The sequence below is a fragment of the Canis lupus genome, chromosome 3 (assembly GCF_003254725.2).
Source record: "Canis lupus dingo isolate Sandy chromosome 3, ASM325472v2, whole genome shotgun sequence".
Classification (NCBI taxonomy): Eukaryota; Metazoa; Chordata; class Mammalia; order Carnivora; family Canidae; genus Canis; species Canis lupus.
This window is the reverse complement of record NC_064245.1, coordinates 56,566,415-56,593,029: the sequence shown is the minus strand read 5'-3', so window position 1 is coordinate 56,593,029 and position 26,615 is coordinate 56,566,415. Positions and strand designations below refer to the sequence as shown.

Sequence of the window (26,615 nt, the reverse complement as noted above, 5' to 3'; positions counted from 1 at the left end):
GATCCTGGAGACCCGGGATTGAATCCCATGTCGGGCTCCCGGTGCATGGAGCCTGCTTCTTCCTCTGCCTGTGTCTCTGCCTCTCTCTCTCGCTCGCTCTCTGTGTGACTATCATAAATAAATAAAAATAAAAAAAAAGCAAACATTTTTTTCCTGTATGGATATTTGATTGATCTAGCCTAGTTTTTAATGACCCTGCCCGTGCTCCACTGCATGGCAGTGTTATCATAAAAAAGTCAAGAACCATGTATGTCATCTATCTATGTATCTGTGTATGGATCTATCGTGGATCTATCTGTGTCTTTATGTTCTCTCATTATGATCCATTAGCCTTTTTTTCTTTGCACAATTAACGCATTGTTTTAATTATGATCATTTTATAGTATTTTTTTGATATCTGATCAGTCCTCCAGCTTTCTTCTTCAAATTAGACTTGGTTATCCTGTTGGGATTTTTATTGGAATTGCCTTGACTCTATTGGTTTATTTAAGGAGAACTGATACCTCCTACTATTGAAACCCTGAGCCCATCTGCTTGATGGAGCTCTCCAAAGTTTGACTCTAGTGTTTAGGTTTGTTTTTGGGCAGAGAGGATCATGTTTCCACCAAGTTTGAATAATCAGAACCCTATCTCCTTCCGATTTTTATACTTTTTCTTCTGTTTCATGGGCCAGCGCCTGCCTTGCAATGCCACAAGTAGGCATCCTTATCTCCTTCTGATCTCAAGATGAAAGCTTCATTGTTTTGCAAATAAGTAGGCTGTTTGCTGTACTTTTGTTTTGTTTTGTTTTGTTGTAGATATTCTTTATTGGATTGAGGAAGTTTCTATTTGCGTTTAGAAAAGAAGTTTTATTTTTCCCTTCATCAGCTGTCCAGTTTTATCAAATGACTTTTTTCTGCATTTATTGAGATAATCATATGGTTTTTTTCCTGCTTTATTCTTTTATTTTTTTTATTTATTTTTATTTTTATTTTTTTTAATTTTTATTTTTTTATTTTTTTATTTTTTTTAATTTTTTTTAATTTATTTATGATAGTCACAGAGAGAGAGAGAGGCGCAGAGACACAGGCAGAGGGAGAAGCAGGCTCCATGCACCGGGAGCCCGACGTGGGATTCGATCCCGGGTCTCCAGGATCGCGCCCTGGGCCAAAGGCAGGCGCCAAACTGCTGCGCCACCCAGGGATCCCTTCCTGCTTTATTCTTGTTCATGTGGTGAATTGCACTGATTGACATCTTTTTTTAAAAAATATTATTTATTTATTCATGAGAGACACAGAGAGAGAGGCACAGACACAGGCAGAGGGAGAAGCAGGCTGCTCGCAGGGAGCCCAATGTGGGACTCCATCCCAGACCAGGATCACATCCTGAGCCAAAGACAGATGCTCAGCCCCTGAGCCACCCAGGCATCCTGCACTGATTGACTTTTTAAGGTGGTAAGACAAGGTTACACACTCTGGGTACTCAAGGACTCGACCTAGTTAGGATCCATTATCCTTTCGATATAACTGTGGCTTTAATATGTTAATATTTTGTTTGTGAGTCTTGCCATTTCTGTTTGCAAGAAAGATTAACCTAAAATTTGTTTCTTGTGATGTCCTTGTCTGGTTTTCATATTATGGGTGTGCTGGACTCATGAAATGAGTTAGGAAACATTTCTTCTTTTTCATCTTTTGGAATGGTTTGACCAACACTGGTGCTATGCTTTTCTGAATGGTTGGGAGAATTCACCTGTGAACACTCTGGGTCTGGAGATCTCTGTGAGGAAAGGTCTTAAATTATCACTGAATCTACTTAATGGATAAAAGAATATTCCGGTTTTTTATTTCCTCTGATATCAGTGTTGGTAACATGCATCTTTGTCCCAAAAGTTTTTTTCATCAGAGTTTGTTTCTGAATTTATTAGTGTAAAGTTGTTCATAAAATCTCAGTACATTTTAACTAGCTTTTTTTTTTTTTTAGAGAGAATTGTTAGATTTACACTATGTTGTAAAAAATAATACAGAGAGATCCTGTGGCCTTTCTCCCAAGGGTAGCATCTTGCAGAACAGCCAGCACACTGACATCGACACAATCCACTCATCTTATTCCGACTTCCTCAGTGTGCACCTTAGGTTTGGACATCTGCAGGAACTGTAGTGATTGTCAGTGTTCATTCTTGATAGTGATACTTTGTCTTCTCTCTCTCTCTTTCCTTTCAGGTGATCTTCCATTCCAGAGCCTGTCAATTCTCAAAGGATAAGCTTTTCAGTTAATTGGACTTCTCTGTTCCATGTATTCTAATTAACCTTTGCTCTTAGCCTTATTATTTCTTTCTTCTCCATTTGTCACATTCAATATTTTTTCTAGCTTTTTGAGATGGCAGCTTAGATAATTGACTTTCAGTTTTCTCCCTCCACCCCCGATTTAAGGCTATGAATTTCCTTCCAAATTTAGTGGCTTCATCCATAAACTTAGATAGTCCATAATTTCATTATTTTAGGCATTTAGTATATGCATCCTATTGTGATTTCTTGGGTGATTTGTGGTTTATTTAGAAATGTGTTGTTTAGTCTTCAGGCACGTGGGGGATTTCTAGTTTGTCTGTCTCTATATGGATTCCTATATTGATTATTCTATAGTCAGAGAAGAGAGGGTATTGTGAATAACTTTAACAATGGAAATTTGGGGATGCTTGGGGGGTTCAGCGGTTGAGGGTCTGCCTCCAGCTCAGGGCATGATCCTGGGGTCCTAGGATCCCAATAAATCCTTAAAAAAAGGAAAATTTTAAAGATAGAATATATATGTTATTGTTGGATGCAGTGTTCTAAGTATGTCTCTTTGATCAAGTTCAATAATCACTTTTTCCAGATGTTTTTCTTTTTACAGATCCTATTCCTCTATTAGTTTAGGGAGTGGGGTGGGAGTTCAGTGTGTTAAAGTCTCTAGCTATGATTATGGATCTGTTTCACCTTTCAGTTCTGGCAATTTTTGCTTTATACATTTTGAAGGTATATTTTATGTGCATAGTCATTTAGAATTAAAAAAATATATTTTCCTGGTGGATGATCACCTTTATAATCTATAAATCTCCTTTTTTATAGTGCTAAAAATTATTTGGTATTAGTAAAACTTAATGTACTGTCTTTTGGTTACTTTTCCTCTCTCTTTTTTTAAAAAAAGATTTTATTTATTTTTTATTCATGAGACACATAGAGAGAAGCCGAGACATAGGCAGAGAGAGAAGCAGCTCCCTGCAGGGAGCCTGATGTGGGATTCGATCCCAGGACTCCAGGATCACGACCTGAGCAGAAGGCAGGCCCTCAACCACTGAGCCACCCAGGAGCCCCTCCCTTCTTTCTTTTTTTTTTTTAAATCATCAACCTGTGTTCACATATTTAAGGAGTATCTCATGTAAGCAACATGCCATTAGGTTCATTTTCTTCCACCTTACAATCTTTATCTTACAATAATGGGTATTGATTTACACTTGTTTTTTTCTCTCTTCTTGCCCCCTTTTAGGTTAATATATTTTTACAACTGCATTTCCCCTTCAATTGACTTGTTAGTTATATGTATATATAACTGTTCTTTTAATCATTAAAATGTAAAACATAATCCTGAATGCATTCGAGTCTCATATAAAGAGCACTTTTATCAATTATCAGACAATACTAAGAACTTAGAACACACAACTCCATTTGCACCTGTTCATTTCTTTGACATGATTCTCATGCATTTTAATTCTATTTATATGTAAGTCCCAAGAATAGATCATTATTATAGTTCTGTTGAGTCAGTATTCATTTCTGTTCATTCTTGTGTCTACCCTTTCCCTTTTTTTTTTTTTAAGATTTTATTTATTTATTCATGAGTGACACAGAGAGAGAGAGGCAGAGACACAGGCAGAGCGAGAAGCAGCTCCCTGCAGGGAGCCCGATGTGGGATTCGATCCCAGGACTCCAGGATCATGCCCTGAGCTGAAGGCAGGTGCTCAACCGCTGAGCCACCCATGCCCCACGTTTCTGTTTCTCTTTGTCCCTTGCCAAACTTCTGTGTCTCTCACAGTGATCACTGTCCTTCGGCCAGGAGCAGGCCTGCCTCTAACATGGGCAAGACAGGGCCAGAGTTCAGATGGAGCTCCACATACCAAATGTCTAAGTATTTAAAAGTTACAGACCAAGGTCACATCTGGTGAAAAAGATATGTTCTATCCTCCTGCCTTGACAAATATTCCTTCATAAGAACTTGGATAGTCAAGTTCAGATAAGTTCTCAGGGTCTTGCAGGAAAATGGGGTGCCACAGGGAAAGTTGTTTCCTGGCTCTTGGCCACTGGCCACAATTCCCTCTCTCCTGCTGCTCCCGGCATAGTCCAGTCCAGACGCATGCAAGCATGTGGACCCTTGCAGTTCTGTAATCATTGACCCCAGCAAACAGCCCCCACCCCTTCCCTGCACCCCTGTAGCTTAGGGCTGTGCATATCTAGTATTGTGATTTGCCCTCAGTAGACTAGACAAAGGGAAGACATGGGGTCAGGGCCCAAGCTCCCTTGGATGCAATCTGTTGCCTCATATCTCATTTGTTTCTTTCTTTCTCTCTGGCTAAATACTAGCAGATCACCACATAGGCCTCAAGCACTATATTTACTCATTTTGGAGCTGGCACTCCTTTTATGACACTGGATGGGATTGGGAACTGGCACCTAGTAATAGTTCTAGAAATATTTGTGGAAAGAATGGTTGCATAAATGAGAATATTGAGGCCACCCTTAAGGCAGAGAGTCTACTGATGTAGCCGGAGCTTGCATTGGTTTACTGAGCCACCACGTGGTTTACACCCGTGGTTACACGCTGCTTTGGGCATTCCCACTGGCTGGGGTCTGGGGTCACAGGACATCCAATCTGGGAGTTGGACAGCACATGAGAGTGGACGTGTGGGAGGTCCCCCCTCAGGGCTGCCCTCCTAAAAGAATGCGAAATGCTTTGATCCACATGGGAATGGCCTCTGTAGTATGGAAAGTCCTGCTTTTCTTTACAAATTCAAAATATCGGTTAGGCTAAGTCAGCACTCGAGCAGTGTGACTCAGGATGGATGAGGTCAGATCAAGCATCTGAATCGCTGGTTTGTGCTGGGGAGGCAGAGGGAGGGTGGTCAGGGCCTCCAGGAGCCGACCAATTCCCGATTTTCGCTGCCTGTGAGCAGCTCAGCCTGTGGCTTTGAGGCCCAAACTTCCTTGGCAAGTGGGAAACCCGATCCTTTGGCCCTTTGCCTCTTCCTGCCGCAGAAGAGCAGCTTGTGGAGGCTGAGAGCAGCCACCGGGAGGGACGCTCGGGGCTCCAGGACTCCCAAGGAGCAGGAGCAGCCGCATCCCTTGTGTGTGGGGAGGAGGGTGGGAAGGAGGCAAGGGTGGTCCACAAGCCAGAAGTGGGTGGGGAGGCCCGCAGGTATGATTCCCATGCACTTGCTGCCCGCCTCCCAGACTCCAGGGGATTTCTAGTCTCTGTTTCCATTCTCAGAGGACATTTGGACCAATCTGCCTGGAAGTGTCTTTTGCATCTGGTTCTGTCAAGACACCATTTGGTTAGTGAGAAGGGGTTCTGATGGAAAGAAGAGGGGAACAGGGGAAATGGGGAAGAAGTAGTAAACCACCTACCATTTCAATTCTGTTTCTCAATATGACCCTTCCTACCTACATCACAATCCACCCAAGGCTTTCCCCTGTTCTTTGCACACAACCCACTGGTGACTGTCTCCCAGCCTCCACCCTTGCTGTCTCCTCTGCCTGGAATACCTTCCTGACCAATTTCCATGAGCCCCAACCTTGGTCATTCTGTCTCTAGGGTGCAGCTTCAACGGAACACCTGCAAGAGGCTTCTCCTGACCCTCTCCTCCTCCTGCACCCCAAGCTTTGGCCATCGTTACTTGGCACAACCTCCTCCCTCTGCATTTCTAGGCTGAGCCATTCCTAGAATCGCACTAAACACTGATTTCTCACAGAAACACAAATGTGTAAGTTCCCACCCAAGGATGAATTCTAAGCACTGGCTACAGGTGGGAAGAATTTACTGTGTCTGTTTGTGCTTCCGCTCAGCTTAGGACAAGGTCTGCAAAAATGTTAAAGGCTACATGAGACTACACCACGTAGATGTATCTTAATTTATTATCTCAAGATCTTTAAATAATATTTTAGTAGGGGTTCCTGAGTGGCTCTGTGGGTGAAGCGTCTGCCTTCGGTTCAGGGCATGATCCCAGGGTCCTGGGATTGAGCCCCACATTGGGCTCCCTGTCATCGGGGAGCCTGCTTCTCCCTCTGCCTCTGCCCCTCTTCCCTGCTCGTGCTCTCTCTCTCTCTCGCTCACTCTCTCTCTATCTCAAATAAATACATAAAATCTTTAAAAAATATTTTGGTAAATGTTGAGAATATAAAAAGAAATTTATACAATGTTTTATACATTCTACAGAAGGATAAAGATGCCCTAAATACTTGAGTAGCAATCATGAAGTTGAAGAAGCGAGGGGCATGTAGAAAACTCACTCCGTGGCCGCCCCCTTGCTGTCCTCTGTGCCTCAGTATAAATCCAGCACTTCCTCCGCAACCACCGGGCACCATAGCACGTTTGGTTATGATTTTTGCTCCAACCATGAGACACGGTGCAAGAACCTCATGAAGGGAAAGAAGATCTACTAGGTTTATTTCTGTTTTTACCCATTCTACCGTTTCTTTCTCTTCTGACCTTTCCAGCTGTTTTGTTATTTTCTTTCTATTTGGAGAGCTTCCTGCGGCCGTTCTTTAAGGACAGATCTGCGAGCAGAGCCTTCTGTTAGCTTTTCCCTCATCTGAGAATATCTTTCTTTCCCCTTCATTCCAGAAGGGTATTGTCAATGAAATATAGTTGACATAGATTTTCCTGCACTTAAAAAGTCTTGTGCCCTTTCCTTCTGCTCCATCTCCCCATGTTTTCAGATGTGAAATCTGTCATTTCTGTTGATGGTTTGCTTTTTTTTTTTTTTTTTTTTTTTTTTTAGAGATGTGTCGTTTGTCTTTGATTGTTTTTAAGACTTTATTTTTTTTTCAAAAATTTACCTGTGAGGCATCTTGAGGTTGATCTCCTTGGGTTTCCTACATTTAGTTCTTTAAATAGCCATGTGCTTCTTTTTTTAAAAAAAAAGACAACAACCCTATTTCTTGGTTGGTATCTCTTCATTTTTCCTTTGTTTCAAGAGAATTTGTAAGTGACCGTTAAAGCATTTTTTTATGCAGGCTGCTTTATAATCATCACCAGAGGATTCCGACATCAGCTTCGCCTCAGTGTTGGCATCAGCTGTTTGTCTTTTCTCGTTCAAATTACGTATTCCTGGTTTTAGATGCTAAAAGTGACTGTTAATTGTATCTTAGATATTGCCATTATTATATTCAGAGTCTCTCAATCCAATTTAAATCTGCAGGCAATACCTATTTAAATTTAGCTTGTACTTCTGAACTATTTTTATGGACTTCTGTTGTAATCACATTTCAGTTTTCGGAACCCTTGCAATACTATTCTGGTCGGCTTTATTATTTCTGGCACTACTGGAATTCTCACATATTCTTTGCATTTTGGCCTGCTGGGGTGGAAGCAGCTTCTTTGGCCTGCCTGGTATCACTGGTGACCATCTGCCATGCAGGGTGGGGATGGCCAGGAGCTGCTGGGCCTGGGTCTTTTTGGCAGTAAGTGGAGGGCAGGACAATGAACTGTTCAGCTCATACAGTCTCTGCAGGTGGATGGGCATCCTGCTTGTGCTCTAGTTCTGGAGCGGGGCTGTCAGCCTCGGGCTTTGCTTCTGCCATTGCTATGTCAAGATTGCACCTGCTGGATCCCTGGGTGGCGCAGCGGTTTGGCGCCTGCCTTTGGCCCAGGGCGTGATCCTGGAGACCCGGGATCGAATCCCACATTGGGCTCCCGGTGCATGGAGCCTGCTTCTCCCTCTGCCTGTGTCTCTGCGCCTCTCTCTCTCTCTGTGACTATCATAAAAAAAAAAAAAAAAAAAAAAAAAAAAACAAAAAACAAAAAACAAACAAACAAACAAAAAAAAAGATCGCACCTGCTGGTGCCCTAGTTGTGGGACCAGGACTCGGGCTTCCTTTGGGTCTTATTGATTTCCCCTCTTTCCTGGTCTTTTGGCCAGGCAAGAGAGAACACGGTTTTCTGTTTGTTTGTTTCTTGTGTTTGCTGCTCTGCAGTTCTGGGTTACAGGCCTCTCTAGCACCTAGTCTGGGTATACAGTAGGTAAGAAGGAAGCTCCGGGAACTCACCATATTGTCGTTCCTCAAGTCCTGAGTTCCATACCCAGTTAGCTAGCTGTCTCCTTTCTGGCATTCAGAATTCTTTTATTGCTCTCTGTTGAATAACTTCTAGGGTATTTAGTTGTATTTAGCAGGGAGGAAAAAAGTGAGCAGTCGCCATCTTGTTCTGGAACTTTGGAAGTGTCAGCCCTACTTATGTTTGACAATAATACAGGTGCAATTGCACAGTGATTGCTCTTTGGTAGACTTACTCCAGTTACTCCAATTATATTCCAGAAATTCACTCACGTTATTTCATTTTGTTGTTGTTTATTGATTTTTTTCACTGCTTTATGGAATTCTATTGTATGAACACACCATTTATCCATTCTGCTATTGGTAGACATTTGGGGTACTTCGCTTTACTCCTCTTTTGGAGATTGTGCTGCTCTGGGCATTTTGTACCTGCCTCTTTGTACATCTCTGTAAGTTTCGATAGGTGTAAAGCTAGATGTGAAATCAGTGAGTTTTAGAGCATGGCATCTTCCTTTGTATGAAATACTCCCAAATTACTTTCTGAAATGGTTGTGCCAATCTACCCTTCCTTCAGCAGGTATAAGTTTCTTGGTTGCTCTGCATCCTAATCAATTCTTGGTATCCTTAAGCTTTTAAACTTTTTCCCAGTCTGAAGACCTACTAAATTGTTTTTCACATTAATTTATATTTGCCTTTTCCTAATTACTAGTAAGGTTGCACGTATTTCCATGTTTATGGGACATTTGAATTTCCTCTTATGTGATATGACCACCTGAACTTTTTTTTGGTTTTATTTTGGATTGTTTTTTTCTTTTTCTAGCTTTTACCTTGTCATCTTAGCCCTTTTAATTGATGAATAGAAGTTTTTCATTTCATTTAATTTTTAAAAGATTTAATTTATTTTAGAGAGTGAGAGAGAGCACACGCATGTGCATGACTGGGGGAAGGGCAGAGGGAGAGGGAGAATCTCAAGCTGACTCATGGAGCACAGAGCCCGACATGGGTCTTGATCCCAAGACCCCAAGATCATGACTTGAACCAAAATCAAGAGTCAGATGCTTAGCTGACTGAGCCACCCAAGAGTCTGTGAAGTTCTTCATTTTAATGGGGAATTTACCAATCATGTGCTTTACAGTTTGTACTGTTTTGCATCTTGTTTGAAACTTTTATGCTTTTCTAAAAGAAACACATACTATTTTAATATCTATCCTCTTCTATTTTCCTCTGAATATCTTATAGGTTTGCCTTCTGTATTTATGTGTTTAATCCACCTGGATTTGATGTTTGTGAATGTATGGGTGCATTATATTGTTTCCACATGGTTGACCAGTTGTCCCAGCACCCTCTATTGGAGTGTTTGTCTCCATCCCAAAAGTACAGGATTAGTTCTCTCAAAATTGGGTTTCCTTGTATGAACATGAAGCTATTCTAGGTTCCCTTTTCTGTTCTGCTGGTCAGTTTGTTATCCTGCTGTCAAAACTCTACTATCTTAATCATGGCATTTAAATATAAGTATGTTTTCTCATATGGAAGTTTCTCTGTCTTTGCTTATTTAAATATGTGTCTATTTGATGCCCTTTGATTTTTGATAAAAATTCAAGGATTTGTTTGTGATGTTCTAAAAACCCCTTGACATTTTGGTTAGTACTGCATTAAATTTATAAATGACTTTTCAATATTAAGTCTCCTGTTTTTGTGAATATGACTTATCTCTCCATTATTCAGGACTTATTTTATGCCTTTCAGTAAATTTTATAATTTTCTTCAGAAAGATCTTACATATATTTCATTAGATTAGTTCGTAAACATTATTTTCTGATACAATTGTAAATGTTGCCTTCTTAAATAATCCTGTTTTTTTTTTTAAAAAAGATTTTATTTATTTATTCATGACAGACACACACACACACACACACACACACACACACACACACACAGAGGCAGAGACCCAGGCAGAGGGAGAAGCAGACTCCATGCAGGGAGCCTGACGTGGGACTTGATCCTGGGTCTCCAGGATCACACCCCAGGCTGAAGGCGGTGCTAAACTGCTGGGCCACTGGGGCTGCCTAACAATTCTGTTTTCTAACTATTTTCTGGCATCAGTAATGCAATTTTTAAATAGTTTTTTTTTAATTTTTATTTATTTATGATAGTCACATAGAGAGAGAGAGAGAGAGGCAGAGACATAGGCAGAGGGAGAAGCAGGCTCCATGCACCGGGAGCCTGACGTGGGATTCGATCCTGGGTCTCCAGGATCGCTCCCTGGGCCAAAGGCAGGCGCCAAACTGCTGCGCCACCCAGGGATCCCTTAAATATTTTTTAAAATTAAATTCTTTATCTCCAGATTATTGTAGATTCACATAAGTTGTAAGAAATTAACAGAGAGATCCATATACCTTAGTTTCTACCAATGGTAACATCTTGGACAATGATAGTATAATATCACAATCAGGTTATTGGTATTGATGCAGTCAACGTACGGAATATCTCCATTCCTGAAAAGATTCCTCATTTTGCCCCTTTGTAGCTACCCCCCTTCCACCTTCACCCATGGCAACTCTCTCTATGTTTTTGTCATTCCAAGAACATTGTACACATAGTATCAGATGGCTGTAACCTTTGCAGACTGTGCATAATAAGTTCCCGTTTATTGCTGAGTCATGTTGCATGTTATGGATGTACCACAATTTGTTTAACCACTCACAATTGAAGGACTCTGTGTTGTTTTAACTTTTTGATGGTCACGAATAAAGATGATCTCAACATTCCTGTACAGGTGAAACATACTTTTTCATTTCTCTGGGATAAATGCCCAGGAGTGCAGTTTTGGGATTATACAATAGTTACATGTTTTATTTTTAAAGAAATTGCCCAATAATTTTCCAGAGTGGCCATCCAATTTCACATTCACGTAAACAAAGTATGAGCAATCCAGTTTCTCTGCATCATCCACAGTATTAGATGCCACTATTTTTTCTTTTAGCCATTCTGAAAGGTATGTAGTGATATCTCATTGTGGTTTTAATCTACATTTCATTAATGGCTCACGGCATTGAACATCTTTTAGTGTGCTTAAACTGCATCTTCAATAAAATGTCTGTTCATGTCATTTGCCCATTTTTGAATTAGTTTGTTATTTTTCCTATGGAGTTTTAAGAATTCTTTATATATTCTAGGTACTCACTTGTCTTTTATTGTGTATGTGGTTTGCAAATATTTTCTCCAGAATTGTACATCCTCTTAACAGAATCTTTCACAGAGCAAAAGTTTTTAATCTTGATGAAGTCCAATTTATCAATTTTTCCTTTTCCAATTATGCTTTTGGTATCAAATTTAAGTATTCTTTCCCTGGCTCTGGATCCTGAAAATTTTCTTCTATTTTTTTTCTAAAAGTTTTATAGGTTTGCCTTTTACACATAGGTCCATTTTAAGTTAATTTTTATATGAGATGAGAGATGTGGGCTGAGCTTCCTCTTTTCCCACCAGCCTTCCCACTCCCATCAGTGTTCACTTGCTATGGCATCACTTGTTAAAAAGTCTATCTTACCTCCAAGTGGTGTTTGTACCTTTGTTATAAATCAAGTGGGCATATTTGTGTAGATCGATTTCTGAGTTTTATATGTATTTTATATGTATATCCTTCTTCCAATACCAAACATTTTTGGTTACTGTAGCTACAAAATGCATCTCAAAATCAGGTAGGTGGATTTCTCCTATTTTATTGTTCGCTATTCAAATTTGTTTTAATTATTCTAGTCTCTGCATTTCCATATAAATTTTAGAGAAATTTTGTCTATATCTATACAAAATCTTACTGGGATTTTAGCAGGAATCACATGAACTTTATATATGAATTTGGGGAGAATTAATCTTTACTCTGCTGAGTTTTCCAATTTATTAATACAATTATGTCTCTCTATCCATTGAGGTCTTTGATTTCTTTCATTATCATTTTGTGATTTGCAGCATACAAGCCCTCTATATGTTTCATTACATTTATGCCTAAGTATGCTTTTGAGTGATTGTAAATGGTATGCATTTAAATTTCAGTGTCCATGTGTTCATTGCTCAGAGAAAAAAAATATAATTGATTTTTGTTGAGTTTATTTTGCCCTTGGCAAATTGTTGAACACACTTTTTTGTTCTATGAATTATTTTCATAGATGCCTTGGGATGTTCTATGTAGGCAATTATGTCATCTACAAACCAGGACAGATTAATTTCTTCCTTTCTGATCTGTATGCCTTCTATTTCTTTTTGTTGCCTTATTGCAGTGGCTAGAACTTTCAGTACCAAGTTGAATGAGGGTTGAAATTAGGTATTCTTGCTTCATGCTCAATCTCAGAGGCAAAGCATTCAGTTTTTCTCTAAGAGTGTTGTTAGCTCTGGGTTTTGTGGCAATATTCTTTATGAAGTTGAGAATGTTCTACTTTAGCCCTGATGTACTGAGAGCTTATGTTATGAATAGGTGTTTAATTTTGTCAGATGCTTTTCTGCATTGATTGATAAAATTATGTGAATTTTCTCTGTTAGCCTGTTAATATGGTAGATTACCTTAACTGATTTTTGAATGAACTATCTCTGCATCCCTGGAATAATCCCACATGGTCATCACATATAATTGTTTTTATCTATTGGTGAATTTTATTTGGTAGTAATTGTTAAATATTTCTGCCTCTGCAATCATAAGGAATATTGATCTGTAGGTTCCTTTTTTTTTTTTTTGGTATTGTCTTTGTTGGATATTGGTACCAAAGTAATATTAGTATCATAAAATGAATTGGGAAGTATTCTTTCCTATTTTCTGGAAAAGTCTATGTGCAATTGATGTTAATTCTTTAATTTTCTGGAACAGTCTGTATACAACTGATGTTAATTCTTTAAACGTTTGATAGAATTCTCCAGTAAAACCATCTGTCCCTAGAGTTTCTCTTGCTTGAGAATTTCTTAATTTTTACAGACTTCTGAAGATTTCCTAATTTTTCTTGAGTTGATTTTGATAAAGTTTTTTTCTCGGAATTTTCTCATTTTACTTGATTACTCAAATTTATTCTATAAAGTTGTTTATTATATCTCTTATCTTTTTAATCTGTATTGCATCTGTAATCATGTCCCTTCCTAACCCCTCATATTATTTGTTTTCTCACACTCTTTTTTTTTCTTGATTAATTTTGCTGGAGTTTCACCAATATGTTAAAATGTTTTCCCAGAACTTTTAATTTTGTCAATCCCCCTCTTAAATGTCTCATAAATCATGTTCTTGTCTCTAGTATCATCTCTTCCCTACTTCCTTTGATGACTAGCTCAAGAATTATTTTTAGTCTTCTTAATATAAGCTTTTAAAATAATAACTTCTGTGAATATAGCTTTATCTTTAGCTGCATTTCACAAGATTTGAGATCTAAATTTCCATGACTGTTCAGTTCTAAGTGCTTTAAAATTTCCAAATTATTTTTTTCTTTAACCCATGAGTTAATTAGAAAGTGTGGTTCTTAATTTTCAAGCATATGAGTATTTTCCAGTTAATCTTATACAGAACTTTTTTGAATTATTTTGAGATAATTGTAGATTCACACGAAGTGGCAAAGATGGTACAGGTAGGTAGTATACTCTTCACTCAGTTCTTCCCAAGGGTTGCATCCTACACAATAACCATAGTAGGACATCCAAACCAGAAATTCAACACAGTTATGATGTTTGTAGTTCTGTGGTATGTTATCCCTTGTGTACATTTGTGTAACCACCACAGAGCTGCTCCACTTTCCCCAGAACCCCCAACCACTGTCCCTTTACCATCACATCCAATCTCACACCACCTGTAACCTCTGTCAACAAGAATCTGTCTTTTGTCTCTCTAGCTATCTTTTTGTCATGCTTTATGGCTGATGTTGTTATTGTCAGAAAGTGTGGTACTATTCCAGGCCATTGTATTTATTGAGAATTGTTTGACAACACTGTAACCGATTATTTTTTGCAAATATTTTATATATTTGAGGTGAAATTGTATTCTGCTCCTGTTAATTGTATTGTTTAAATAGTCTACATACTTTCTGAGGTCTATCTGCTTGATCTAGCAGTATTTAGGAAGTAGGTTCAAAATCTACGCTAGATTTTCCTTTTTATGTCAATATAGGAGAGCTATACAAGGTGCAAACAAGCTTAAAATTGTATCTTCTTCATGATTTAAAGCAAGCATTCTATAGTGACTTTACCTCTATTAATTGTTTTTGTTTAAATCTTTTTCTATAAGATAGAACCAGATTTATTTTGATTAGCATTTTTCTGATTTATCTATAAAAGAAATAGTTGATTAGCTGGAGTTCATTAAAATTAAAAAAGATTGCTGGTGTCTGAGTGGCTCAGTCAGTCAAGCATCTGACTCTTGATTTCAGCTCAGGTCATGATATCAGGCTCGTGAGTCCCCTGTTGGGGCTCTGTGCTAAGCATGGTGTCCATTTGTCTTTCTGCCTCTGCTCCTCCACTCCTGCTTTCTCTCTCTCTCTTTCTCAAATAAATAAAAACAATATTTAAAATTTTTTTTTAAAAAGACTGGTCTGTGAAAGACAAATTGTCAAGAGAATTAGAAGACAAGCCACAGAGTAGGATAAAACCTTTGCAAAAAAACCCACACCTGATAAAGGACTGTTATCCAAAATATACGAACAACCTAATTAAAAAGTGGGCCAAAGTCTAAATACCTGAGTAGAGAAGATCTCCAGATGGCGAGGAAGCATATGGAAGGATGCTCCACCTCATACATCATCAGGGAAATGCAAATGAAAACAACCATGAGCCACCTCTACATTCCTATTAGAATGGCGAGGACACCACATGCTGGTGAGGATGTGGAGTAGCAGAAACTCTCATTCTTTGCCGGTCGGGGGGCAACATGGTACAGCCACTCTAGAAGACACTTGAGTGGCTTCTTACAAAACTAAACATACTCTTCCCATAGGACCCAGCACTTGGGTTCCTTGGCATTTACACAAAGGAGCCGAAAACTCATGTCCACATAAAATACTGCACACGGGTGTGTACAGCAGTTTTGTTCATAATCACCCAAACTTGGAAGTAACCAAGATGCCCCTCAACAGGGGAATGGATTCATACACTGCGATGCCCCTGGACAATGGAAGTAGAAAAAAACAAATGAGCTGTCAAGCCATGAACGGACACAGAGGAACTTTACATACATCTCATGAAGAGAGAGAAGCCAATCTGAAAAGCCTATGCACTGCTTAATTGCACACACTCAAAAATCTACAGACAGAGTTAAAAGATTAGTGGCTGCCCCGGTGGGGCAGGAGGAGATGTAAATGGGCAGATCACAGAGCTGGTGAAGTATCTACTCTGTATGATAGTACCGTGATGGGTACTTGGTATTACACATTTGTCCAGACCCACGGGAGGTATGCTGCCAACAGGGAACCTAATGCAAACTAGGCCTTTGGGTGATGATGTTGTGTCCCGTAGGTTCATCCTTGGTCATGAATGTGTCCTCTGGTGTGGGGTGTTGATGGTGAGGGGACAGCATGGGAAATCTGAACCTCCCTCTCAATTTTGTTTAAGCCTAAAACTGCTCTTAAAAATGAAGTTTTTCTTTAAAAGTCAAGCGAAGTGCTTAAAAAAATGCTTTTAGGTAAATTTGTCCTGACAATCCTTCTCTTTTGGCTGGTTCACAGAGCCTCTTAAATTATGCAAAAATGTAAAATTATTTCATTTTAAATATTTTTTCTACTTTTCCATGTTTTTTTCCTTTTTTTTTTTTTTGGTCATTTTGGTAGTTATATTTTCTCATTCCTTTTCTCCCTTATTGGTTCTGTTTATAACTCTGTTTTTGTAATTTTATGATTTTCCCAGAAAATTTGGCATACACATCCAGGTTTTCAGTGTTAAACTTATCAGTTTTTACTTTTATCTTCCTTCTGAATGGTACAAAAATGACTGAATATTTTCATTCTTGTAGTGCTCTTTCTTGGCTTATATCCTAATATTTTCAGGTAATTTAGCTCTATCTTTAAATATATATTTAGATATCCTCTTCCTCCCTTCTCCCTCCTTCTTCCTCCTTCCTCCCACCACCCACTTCTTCCTCTCTTCCTTCTCATTCTTTTTTCCTTTCCTCCCCTTCTTCCTCCCTGCCTCCTTTCCTCCTCCCACCTCCTCCCTCCCTCCTCCTCCTCTTTCTTACCCTCCTTTTTTGGAATTTCATCAGTGAGTGTACACTGGTGGTAAACTCCCTCCAATTTTCTATCTGAAAGGCCTTAATTCCACTCACTCTTAAAGGTATGTTAGCTAACCTCCAAGTCTATGTTGACAGTTGCTTTCTCTTGCCACAATGGTTTAATTATTTCACAATTGCCACCAAGACAGGAGCTTTGGGTTTAATCATTGCTCATTTAAGGATGATCAGTCTTCTCTCTGGCTGCTTTAAAGATCTCCTACATGTTTCAATATTCTGTAGTTCAACTAGAAGCTAAGAATGCTTTTCTTTTTACTCACCTTATTTGGGGTTTGTTGGGTTCCATGGCTCTGTGGATGGATGATTTCATCGAGACTGGAAGAATTGCATACATGCTCATGTGCAGTGAGTCTCTTTCTGGAATGCTGGTTAGATAGAGGCATTCCTGCCCCACCTTCACACTTCCAGACCCTCCTTAACACTCCCCATCCCTTTTGGTTGTCATCTGGGCATCTTTTTCAGATCTACATTTCAGATATCTTTGTCCCCTCCCCAGTGCTATATCATTCACTCTTCAATCCACCTATTTGCTTTCAAATATCAGTAGTTCTCTTATTTTTAAAAATTTCTTGGTACTTTTCCCAATACTGCTTAGAAACTTTCATAGTTTCTCTCTCTTAAATTGTTCAATCATCACTTCTATTTCTTTAAAAATTTAAGCATATTTATTTTGCCTTCTGTGTCTGATTTCCCCACGATTCGAAGTCTTTGCAGGCTGATTTTGGCATATACTGCTCCTTCTGGTTCTTCCTCGTGGTGTCTTATTCCAGTATGTGTTATTTTTATTTTTTTTTAACTTTTTTTCTCTAAAAGTAAATCTTATTAGTCTTGTTAGTTTCTTGGTGGGAATCTCTGCGACCTAAGTTAAAGCTCGTTCCTCCAGAGAAGATTTGAATTTGTTTCTGCCAGGTGGTTGGGGCACCACCAGCCTGGAACTGTTTTGAACTAAATTCTTGTCTAGAGGTTTTTCAAGACATGCATGTGGTATGAATTAGGGCTGCCAAGTTCTGTGAGGGCCATCTGGTAACTGTTAATCACCAGCAAATCAGGAAGGCTTTTCCCCCCTTCCATTAGGGCCGTTTCCAGACTGACAATTTTCATGCAGTTCCTGAGGGTGGGAGGGATTTATTTCCAGTTTACATTTCAAATGAGGATGTAATTATTGGGGGATCCCTTTATGCAAGAGGAGTGCCCTACTGAACTCTACATCTTGGGAAGAAATCAGGACTTTCCATCTGCTCCTGACATTCAGAAAGCTATAGAAGGTGAAGTACAAGTCCAGCCAGTTCATAAAAACAATCTCAGGGCAGCAGCCAGCTTCTGGGCTGCTTACCTGCCAGGAAAATTGTGGTGCAGCCTTCATTTGCTTCTTGGGTATTCCTTACTCCTTTGCTATTTCATTGACACATTCCCACCCTGTCCAACACTTTTACTTGGTTTTAGCAGAAGGATCAAAGTAATGGGTTACTGTCACAACATCCTCAATACTGCCTCATCATTGTTTTCCGTTACAAGAAGTGGGATGAACATATTTCTACACACATCTTTGTGCATTTTGTCCAGTTGTTTTCTGTAACAAATTTTTAGACCATTAAAAACACTTGACAGAATTGAGAAATATCTGGGAAATAGATTGGCACTACTTGGTGGCTGGTTGGATTATTAGGGCTCTTGCTGGCCATCGATCCAGGTACTTTGCATAGATTATTTCATTTAAATCTTCTGAAAATCTCACTGGACCAAATAGGTTAAAAAAAACTCTACTCTACTGAGGGTTATTTCTATTAAATGAGTGGAAATATAAACTCTGTTTTGGCAGAAAAATATTCAATTTTTTAGGGGGGAAAGTGGTATTCCTCAGAGTTGTTTTTAAATTTAGGGAGAGCTCTTACAAAAATAGTAAGAGAAATAACTTTTTAACTAGACAATATAATTTTATAATGTGAAGCAAACGTATAAGACTAGGTTGGAAGAAGAGTAATGAAGGGTTGTCCTATTTGTTATTAAGACAACTGCCAACAAGCATCTCAGTGTCTTTCTACTTTTAAGCTTTCCTTGGGTCTGATTAGCAGAGACAGTCCCTCGTTTTCTCAGGAGGCAGCTATTTTGCATCGAGACATCACTACAGAGGTATGATGCCTGAATTTGTTCTTGCAGAATAAGTTTGGTGGGATATTCTTGAAGAGGGAGGGAAAGCAAGGATGGGCCACTGTAAGATGAGACAGGATGCAGAAGGTGTATGGGGCAGGACGTGTGGGTCACTGGGGCCAGGAGGTATGGATCGGTCTGAGTAGTGTCAGAGGAAGCATGGGTCAGGGAGCTCAGATTTGATCTTGGGTCTATCAGAAACAGATCCACCAGAGTCAATCAGGCTCATGAGTAGCATTTGCATTTTTATAAAATCATGCTAGCAGGAAAAGTGATCAAGGGCAGGGACATTATGAGTGAACAAATGAATTTTCCTTTCAAAATGGTTTTCTTAAAATATAACTCATACACTGTACAATTTGCCCATTTAAAGTGTACTACTAAATGGTTTTTAGTATTTTTACAGAGTCAAGCAACCATCACCACTATCTGATCATTTTTTTAATAATAAATTTATTTAAAAAAATTTATTTTTTATTGGTGTTCAATTTGCCAACATACAGAATAACACCCAATGCTCATCCCGTCAAGTCACCACTATCTGATCTTAGAGCATTTTTGTCACCAGGGAAAGAAGCCCCACCATCATTAGCAGTGACTCTCTACCCACCAGCCCCCAACTCCTGTCCGTCCTTCACCATCCACTAATCTACTTCCTATCTCTAAGGTTTGCCTATTCTGAACTTTTAACAAAAATAGAATCATAGAATATGTGGTCTTTTGTGAATGGCTCTTTCCACTTAGTATTACATTTTTAGGGGTCATCTACATTATAGTGCATGTCACTCAACCCCATCCCAGGTCTTGGTTGTCTCTCAAATTTTTATGATTGTCCAAGATCCCCATTGGTGATGGTCTGCCAACAAGTCAGTGTTCCAAAGGGGAGGATCTCAGTCAGTATCTAGATTCAGATTGATTGGAAGCCAGACCCTCAGCAGCAGCTTTTAAGGAATGCACATAGATACAGCCCTGTGGGAGCACAAGTGTAAGCCCCTCTGGCCACCAGAACCATCTGATGTAGAGGTGTCTCCTGGAAGCAGCCACAAAGTTATTGCTCCAGACAAGTGTATACGCTTCTTCCTGGGAGATATCAGTGAGCTGCAGGGCAGCCAAAGTGACATTTCCGATCCATACTCCCTGACAGCACCTCCATAGCCTCTAGACGTGTGCTAACCCTGAAGCCTGCCTGAGGCTCCAGGATTAGCAGGTAGGACTCTGTCTCAGAGAGGGCCCTAAAAATTGGAGTGCCTGACATGGGGTACAAACTCTTCACTCCTTAAGGAGAAGCTCTAAGCTTTGAGTTCCCTCCTGACTGTGGGCTTCCCATCAGGGGTGAGATTATGAGACTGTGTCTCAGACATTCTTGCCATCACTCTACCCTCTCTCATTTTTCCTGATGTAAAAGGATCTCTCAGCCAGTTTTTAGTTAGTTTTTTTTTTTTCCAGGAGCAAATAGTTCCACATGTGGTTGTAGATTTTGCATGTCTGTTGGCAGAGGTGAGTTCAGGATCCTCCTAGTCTCCATCTTGAACCAGAGCCTTGTCACTGTGACTTTGATTTGCATCTCTCCATGGCTAATGATGCTGAATACCTTCATGTGCTTCTTGGTTTTTCATATAACTTCTCTGGGAAGCTATCCATTCAGATCCTTTGTCCTTTTAAACATTTGGATTATTTGTCTTTCTGTTATTGAGTTGTGGGAGCTTTATACATATTCTCAGTCCAAGTCCCTCATCAGATATATGACTTGCAAATATTTTCTGCAGTTCTGTGGGTTGTCTTTTCACTTCCTGGATGGTGTTCTTTGAAACACAAATTTTGTAATTTTGAGGAACCCCATTTCCATATTTTCTTTTGTCACTTGTGCTTTTGGTGTCACATCTAAGAAGTCTTTTCCTAATGCAACATCATGAGGATCTGTGTTTTCTTCTAAGATTTTTTTTAGTTGCAGCTGGTATATAGGTCTATGATCCACTTTGAGTTAAATTTTTGTGTATGTTGTGGGGAAGGGGTCCAATCCACTCTTTGACATGTGGATATCCAGTTGTCCCAGAACCATTTGTTAAAAACAATCTTTAAGGGGAGCTTGGGTGGCTCAGTTGGTTAAGTTTCTGCCTTCGGCTCAGGTCATGATCCCGGAATAAGATTCCAGTATAAGAGGAATACTCTGAACTAGGGCATAGCCAGCAAGAATGGACGTGTTGGGGCATTTGGAAAGGTAGAAATACAAGGTGACCCAGGTCATACAGGGAGCACAGTGGAAGGGAGACTTGAGAAGGATTCCTAGTTTCTGGTTCCCACCCTTCCTCTCCATACCAGGAGGTGTGTGACCTCAGTCTCCTGCGTGACCATCCCAGAGCCCATCTGCTGGACCTAGTTGCTCATCCTCATGACTAAGGGATCAAAGCCTGTTGCTGCATTATCAACCCAAACATCAGAAGTGAGCCTTGATCTTGGAGACAGCTGGGTGATATTTTGTGGTTTCCTTAGCCTGGAACTGCTATGGTATCTCAGTTCAAAGAGAAAAATGAAAAGACTCTTATGTACATGGAATGCAGTCAGCAAACTCCAGAAGCATGAAGCTTCTGCCCACAGTCAGGGATCTACATAAAAAGTGAGCACTCTGAGGGAAGCAACGGATCCATCTAGCCCCTGGGGAAGCATTTAGAATCCAGAATAATCTTGTCTGTAGGACACAGTGCATCTTCATTCTGGAACTCTGCATCTTCATTCTGGGTTTGCTCCCCTGGGGACATGGGGTCTTTGCGTTTTTGAGGGTTGGCTGCTTAGCCCTTGCAGCCATGCAGATGATCTTCATGTTGGAAAAAATACCTTAAAGAACCTTCCTGACAGTCCCGCCCTATTCCCTACTCAGGCACCAGAGAGGACACTGCAACCCACGCAGCGATGGGCACACTACCCTTAGAGCTGCTGCCTGAGGCGCCGTCTCTCATGGCAACAAGAGGAAATGTGTCTGGAAATGTGTCTGACCTCAGTGGATGAGTCCTCAGCTTCCAGGGCAGCCCCACCTTGGGAGCAGGAACAGAAGAGCTCTGTTCCGTGTGTCGCCAAGGGCGCCGCACTGTGCAGACGCTCGTGGGGACCCCACAGAGACTCCTTTGATGAGAAACCACTCCACCCAGGACGTTGTGCCCAAGAGTGACCAGGCACCCCTGGGAGCCAAGGAAAGCTACTTTGTTCTAGTGAATGCTCTTCTAACATATGATCATCTCTGAGAGGACAGTAGCCCCTTAGATCTTTAAACATAAGCATCAGTTGCATTCAAAACCGTGGGCCTGAGTGGTGCCTGGGTGGCTCAGCATCTGCCTTCAGCTCAGGTCATGATCCTAAGGGTCCTGGGATCGAGCCCTGAGTCGGGCTCCCTGCTCCCTCTGCCACTCCCCCTGCTTGTGCTTGCTCTCTCTCCCTCTCTCTACCAAATAAATAAATAAAATCTTTTAAAAAAAGGTGTAGAACTGAAAATAATTACAGAGGTTGTTAAGTCAACACCCTTGGTTTACAAAGGGGGAAACTGAGTCCAAACAATTAAGTGACAGGCCCAGGGTAATGAGAGATTTAATGCAGCAGGTCTCATGCCCTCTACCCACTCTCTCCCACAACACATTTCTGCTAAAGAAATCAGTAAGCCCAGAGTTGTGTGGATTGAAAAGAATGAACTATACTTTGAAATAATCCCAGACTGTGGATGTGTGCTGGATTCTTGTTGGTTTCCAGGAATAGAAGGCCCACAAACCTTGTGCACTGCCTCTATCTTGGGAATTTTTAGGGGCCATGTAGTTGGGATTTACTTTTTTATGTATCTGTTAGAAAATTGCCTCTTGGATGCCCCCTTTGGTTCGTGGTAGTACACTTCCATCCTTCCCTGCACGAACCCTCCAGTGAGCCAACTCCCACCACAGCCCGTCAGAGAAAAGCACATCAGTTTTGCACAACCATCCAAGTTTGGCAGTTGCCTGGGTAGATGCAGGATGTCAGAGCCTCCAGCTAGTTCTGAGACGGACTCCTGGCAGAAGGAAGGGACCAGCCGCCTGCCACCCACGTCTGAGACAGCTCTGGTCGGAGGATGCAGAGCTATGAAGGAAGGGACTCATCTGTGCTGCCTCGTGCTTGCAGAGAGGGCTCCATGACCTGCCCGCACACAGTGAGGTGGCCGCTCCTGCTGTCCCAACTAGAAGAGGCTGTACTGCTGACATGCAGGCAGCAGACAGGTCAAGTGGTTCATCTGGCTGGTTTGGGATGAAGTCTCTTACAGCCAACCCTGAAGCCCCAAAGAAAGCTTCCCTCCTCTGCACATGACATTAACCATTTCCAGGTGATCTGAGCTTAAAAAAAAAAAAAATTTCTCCACTTCCAGTGATTCTCCTGCCATCAGTTGGCTTTACTTGTCGACCTATTTCTCAAATTTATCTTGGACAGGGACCTTTATAAAGAGGAGGGAAAGGGAAAAAGTGAACGATAAACACACTGTCTTAGGTTTACTAATGTGACATTTGAAATACACGTAAAATGGCATTTTGTTTCTAGTCTGATGGTACGAGTCACACATGCTTGTTGTGGGAGACACGGAACATACAGACGGTTGTGAGGTAGGAAAATAAGTATCTGTAATCCCGTCATCACACAGACATGCCCTGCCAGCTTGTAAGAGCAGGACCCTGTCACTGACGTATCCTCAGTACTTGGAATAGGGCCTGGTGCATAGTAAGTGCTTAATAAACATTTGTTGAATGGATGAATGTTACTGTTTTGGTGTATTTATTTCCAGTTCTTTCCTTCTGCCTATTTTACATGATTATTGTGAGACTGTTCATAGGATCTTTTTTTTTTTTTTTTTTTTTTTTTTTTTTTCATAGGATCTTTTTTTAAAAAAAAAAACCTACCATAATAATAGAAGCATATGATATTATATAAATCCTTTATAAACATTATTTTTAAAGATGATTCATGTTTGTATATGTCCCGTTTACTTATTTACCTTCATCTTATTAGAGAATTGGGGGAAAATCCACATTTCAAAGGCACTTTGCAAATAAAGGCTTCACCTTAGACAAGTAGACATAATGGCTAAGGTCTGTGAGCCCAAATGAGCTACTGAATTCACATTTAATTATTTACTCTCAGGGTGTCACTGGAGAGCTTGGAGAAGTGGGAATAATGTCAGAGGACATGGTCTCAGGGACTATTATAATTAAGAAATACCTTTTGACTGTTATATTGTATGAGGAAATTGATTCAAAGAACCAGTCATGATGCTAAATCCTAGGAATATAGAGTCTCAAAATTAAAATGCACTAAGCCACCTTCTATAGAAATCATGCTGTTTTGAAGATTCTTGGCAGAGCCAGGTTGAAGATAGTTTTGCAGGTTGATATAGCACCATCTGCTGCTAAAAAGGAAAATGAATGCTAGGAAGATGAGCTCTAGTTTTAAATACCGATGTGTACAAGAAATAATACGAATGTGATATGTGGTTTCTTGCAGGATCCTCTTGGATCAGAACCAGATGCAATTTTAAACATAAAAAAGTGCTGGGAGTGGACTTCTGGCTCCAGATGGCTCCAGAGTACATTCTATTAGTTCCCACACTTCTTGGAATTTCTACCAAAAAAGTTTATTTCTACTAAAATTCAAAGAATATATATACTAATAGAGAGAAGTGTATGTCAGAACAGGAAGCCATGGAAAGGGGCCAACCATATTCTGGAATCCATGAGAACTTCGTGCATGACAGTGCAGGTGACTTTGGGTTGGAGGCAAGGGCTAATTAGCCTGCCCCTGACTGTGGGGGAAGGAAGCCTTTGGAAAGTGAGTGGGGCATATGTCAGCAGACCCCTCCCAGCCCAGAACCTGCCCACTTGCAGTGTCAGGGGCTGGAGCGGAGGGTGGGTTGTTGGATCCAAAGTGAGAGGCAACAGTAGATCCTCCTTCCACCCTGGGAAGTGTGCCGGGTACTCAAATCCATACACACACATTGGACACATGACATTAACCAGGTGCCAACAAGCCTGGCTTCAAAGAAAAGTGAGCACAGCAGTTAGAAAGGGCAGTAGGTGCCCCTAACAGACCGCTACTCCGGAACACTAAATCCTAGGTAGCATTTGACCAGACAATAGTTTCCAGGTCCAATAACAAATATCCAAAGATTCTATACTTAGCAAATAATTTAAGTTTTACAACCACAAAGTTGGACATGTGAATGTTCAGAGAGCTTCCCATCTGCATAATTTTTTTAAAGATTTTATTTATTTATTCATGAGAAACACACAGAAAGAGGCAGAGACATAGGCAGAGGGAGAAGCAGGCTCCCTGTGGGGAGTCTGATGCAGTTGGGACTAGATCCCAGGACCCCAGGATCACACTTTGAGTGGAAGGCAGACACTCAAACACTGAGCCCCACAAGCATCCTGAGAATGTTGGTTTTTAAAACGCTAAATTAAATCTCCAGAGATGGAAATCAGTAATACAGTAAAATCATCATACTCTCAAGAAGGCATGGATGGTTCAATATTAAGAAACCTACTTATGTAACATTGGTCTGACACAAGTTTCTAAGTGCTTCCTACTCGCAGAACATGGGAAGTAATTTAAGCTCTTCTCTGAAATGCACCTCCTTGCCTTCCTGTTCAGGGAAGTCCTCTTCCTTCATTTGTCCTTCTCTGTCATCACCGATGACTTGTGTTTGTTTGCTTGTTTACTGAGGGCCGTCCCCCCCCAGGACAGCATTGCTCCAACACTGATGCCCTATCTGGCTGGTTCACACCTGTGTCCCCAGCACCTGACAACGAATCAGACACATGACGGCCGACGTGGTTATTGGACATCTGTTGTTTTAGTTCAATATCTATGCAATACATCTATTCACTCAATGTTTACTAAAGGGGCGACTGTATCTATGGATTAGTGGATGACAGTGATTCTAAATCCCTGCCTTTCTAAAGCCTATAATGTCCTGGGGAGAAAGACAATCCAACCAGTGCCTCCAAGGTCAGTGCCACACTCTGCTTTCTGTCCACGTTCTCCTGTTCTGACTGCCCTGCTCAATAAAAGGTGGGAACTGTTTTGCAGGAGGCTGCTACAACTTCTTCTCGAGAAAAGTCTGGAAAAGCAGACACACAAAGTAGTCACTTCCTGCTTCCCAAAGCCCGTCACCAAAGGACGCGCAGCAACTCAACCAGTAAGTGCGTTGCGGAACTGCCCTCAGGAAGAGAGCCTCGCTGTCGCTGAGGACCAGGAGTGTCAGTGATGTGGGGAGATTTGGGGGAGGGAGGGTCTCTGCTAGTCCAGTGGGATGAAATGTGGCTGTGATCTGTGTGCCTCTCTGGGAGCATTTGTCATTGCGCATGTGGGTCCATCCTCCCGGCCAGCTGGTGGGCTCCCAGTGGTTTTGGCAGCTCTGCCTCTAGCTGGACTCAAATGCCATGTTGGGAAGACCTGATGTAGGGGATAAAGGCGAGGGCTTTCCTCCTGCTCTGTCTTCCGATGAGCTTCTCAATTTTAGGAAGGTCATTTGTGCTCCCAGGGCCTCCCCCATCTGTCACAGGACAGGAGTGGAGGCTGGAGGATGTCATGATTCTGGGTTGCTGCAAATAGAATAGCCCTACTCCAAAGTCAGGAAATTTGAAGAATGCAGAAAAGCATGAAGAAACTAAAACCACGCTACGTGCTGATATTAGAATTCCCCTCCTGTGCCTCTATACGCCTGTAGAGCACACGTATACATGTGTGCACACAGCACGATTTCACATCCTTGGAAATTCTCCTGCAAACACCATGTTCAGTGGGTGCCTCCTATTTCATTATATGAATGTGCCTAATCTAGTTAACCAGCTCTCTATTATTAGATAGCTAAGTTATTCTCAGTTTTACACTAAGATAATCAACATTGTTGAGTTTGTACACAAAACTTTGCTTATGTTTGTGATGATTTT

General features: G+C 40.8%; 1 protein-coding gene across 3 annotated transcripts in view; it reads left to right on the top strand.

Annotated features, from left to right (window-relative positions):
- The window catches only part of IL16 (interleukin 16), a 102,367-nt gene that overhangs the window by 34,041 nt on the left and 41,711 nt on the right, over positions 1-26,615 (top strand). For all 3 annotated transcript variants that reach the window (XM_025436866.3, XM_025436867.3, XM_025436868.3), the window contains exon 3: positions 25,753-25,861. In XM_025436866.3, the coding sequence (XP_025292651.1) occupies positions 25,753-25,861 (109 nt within the window). The remainder of the gene's footprint in view (positions 1-25,752; positions 25,862-26,615) is intronic.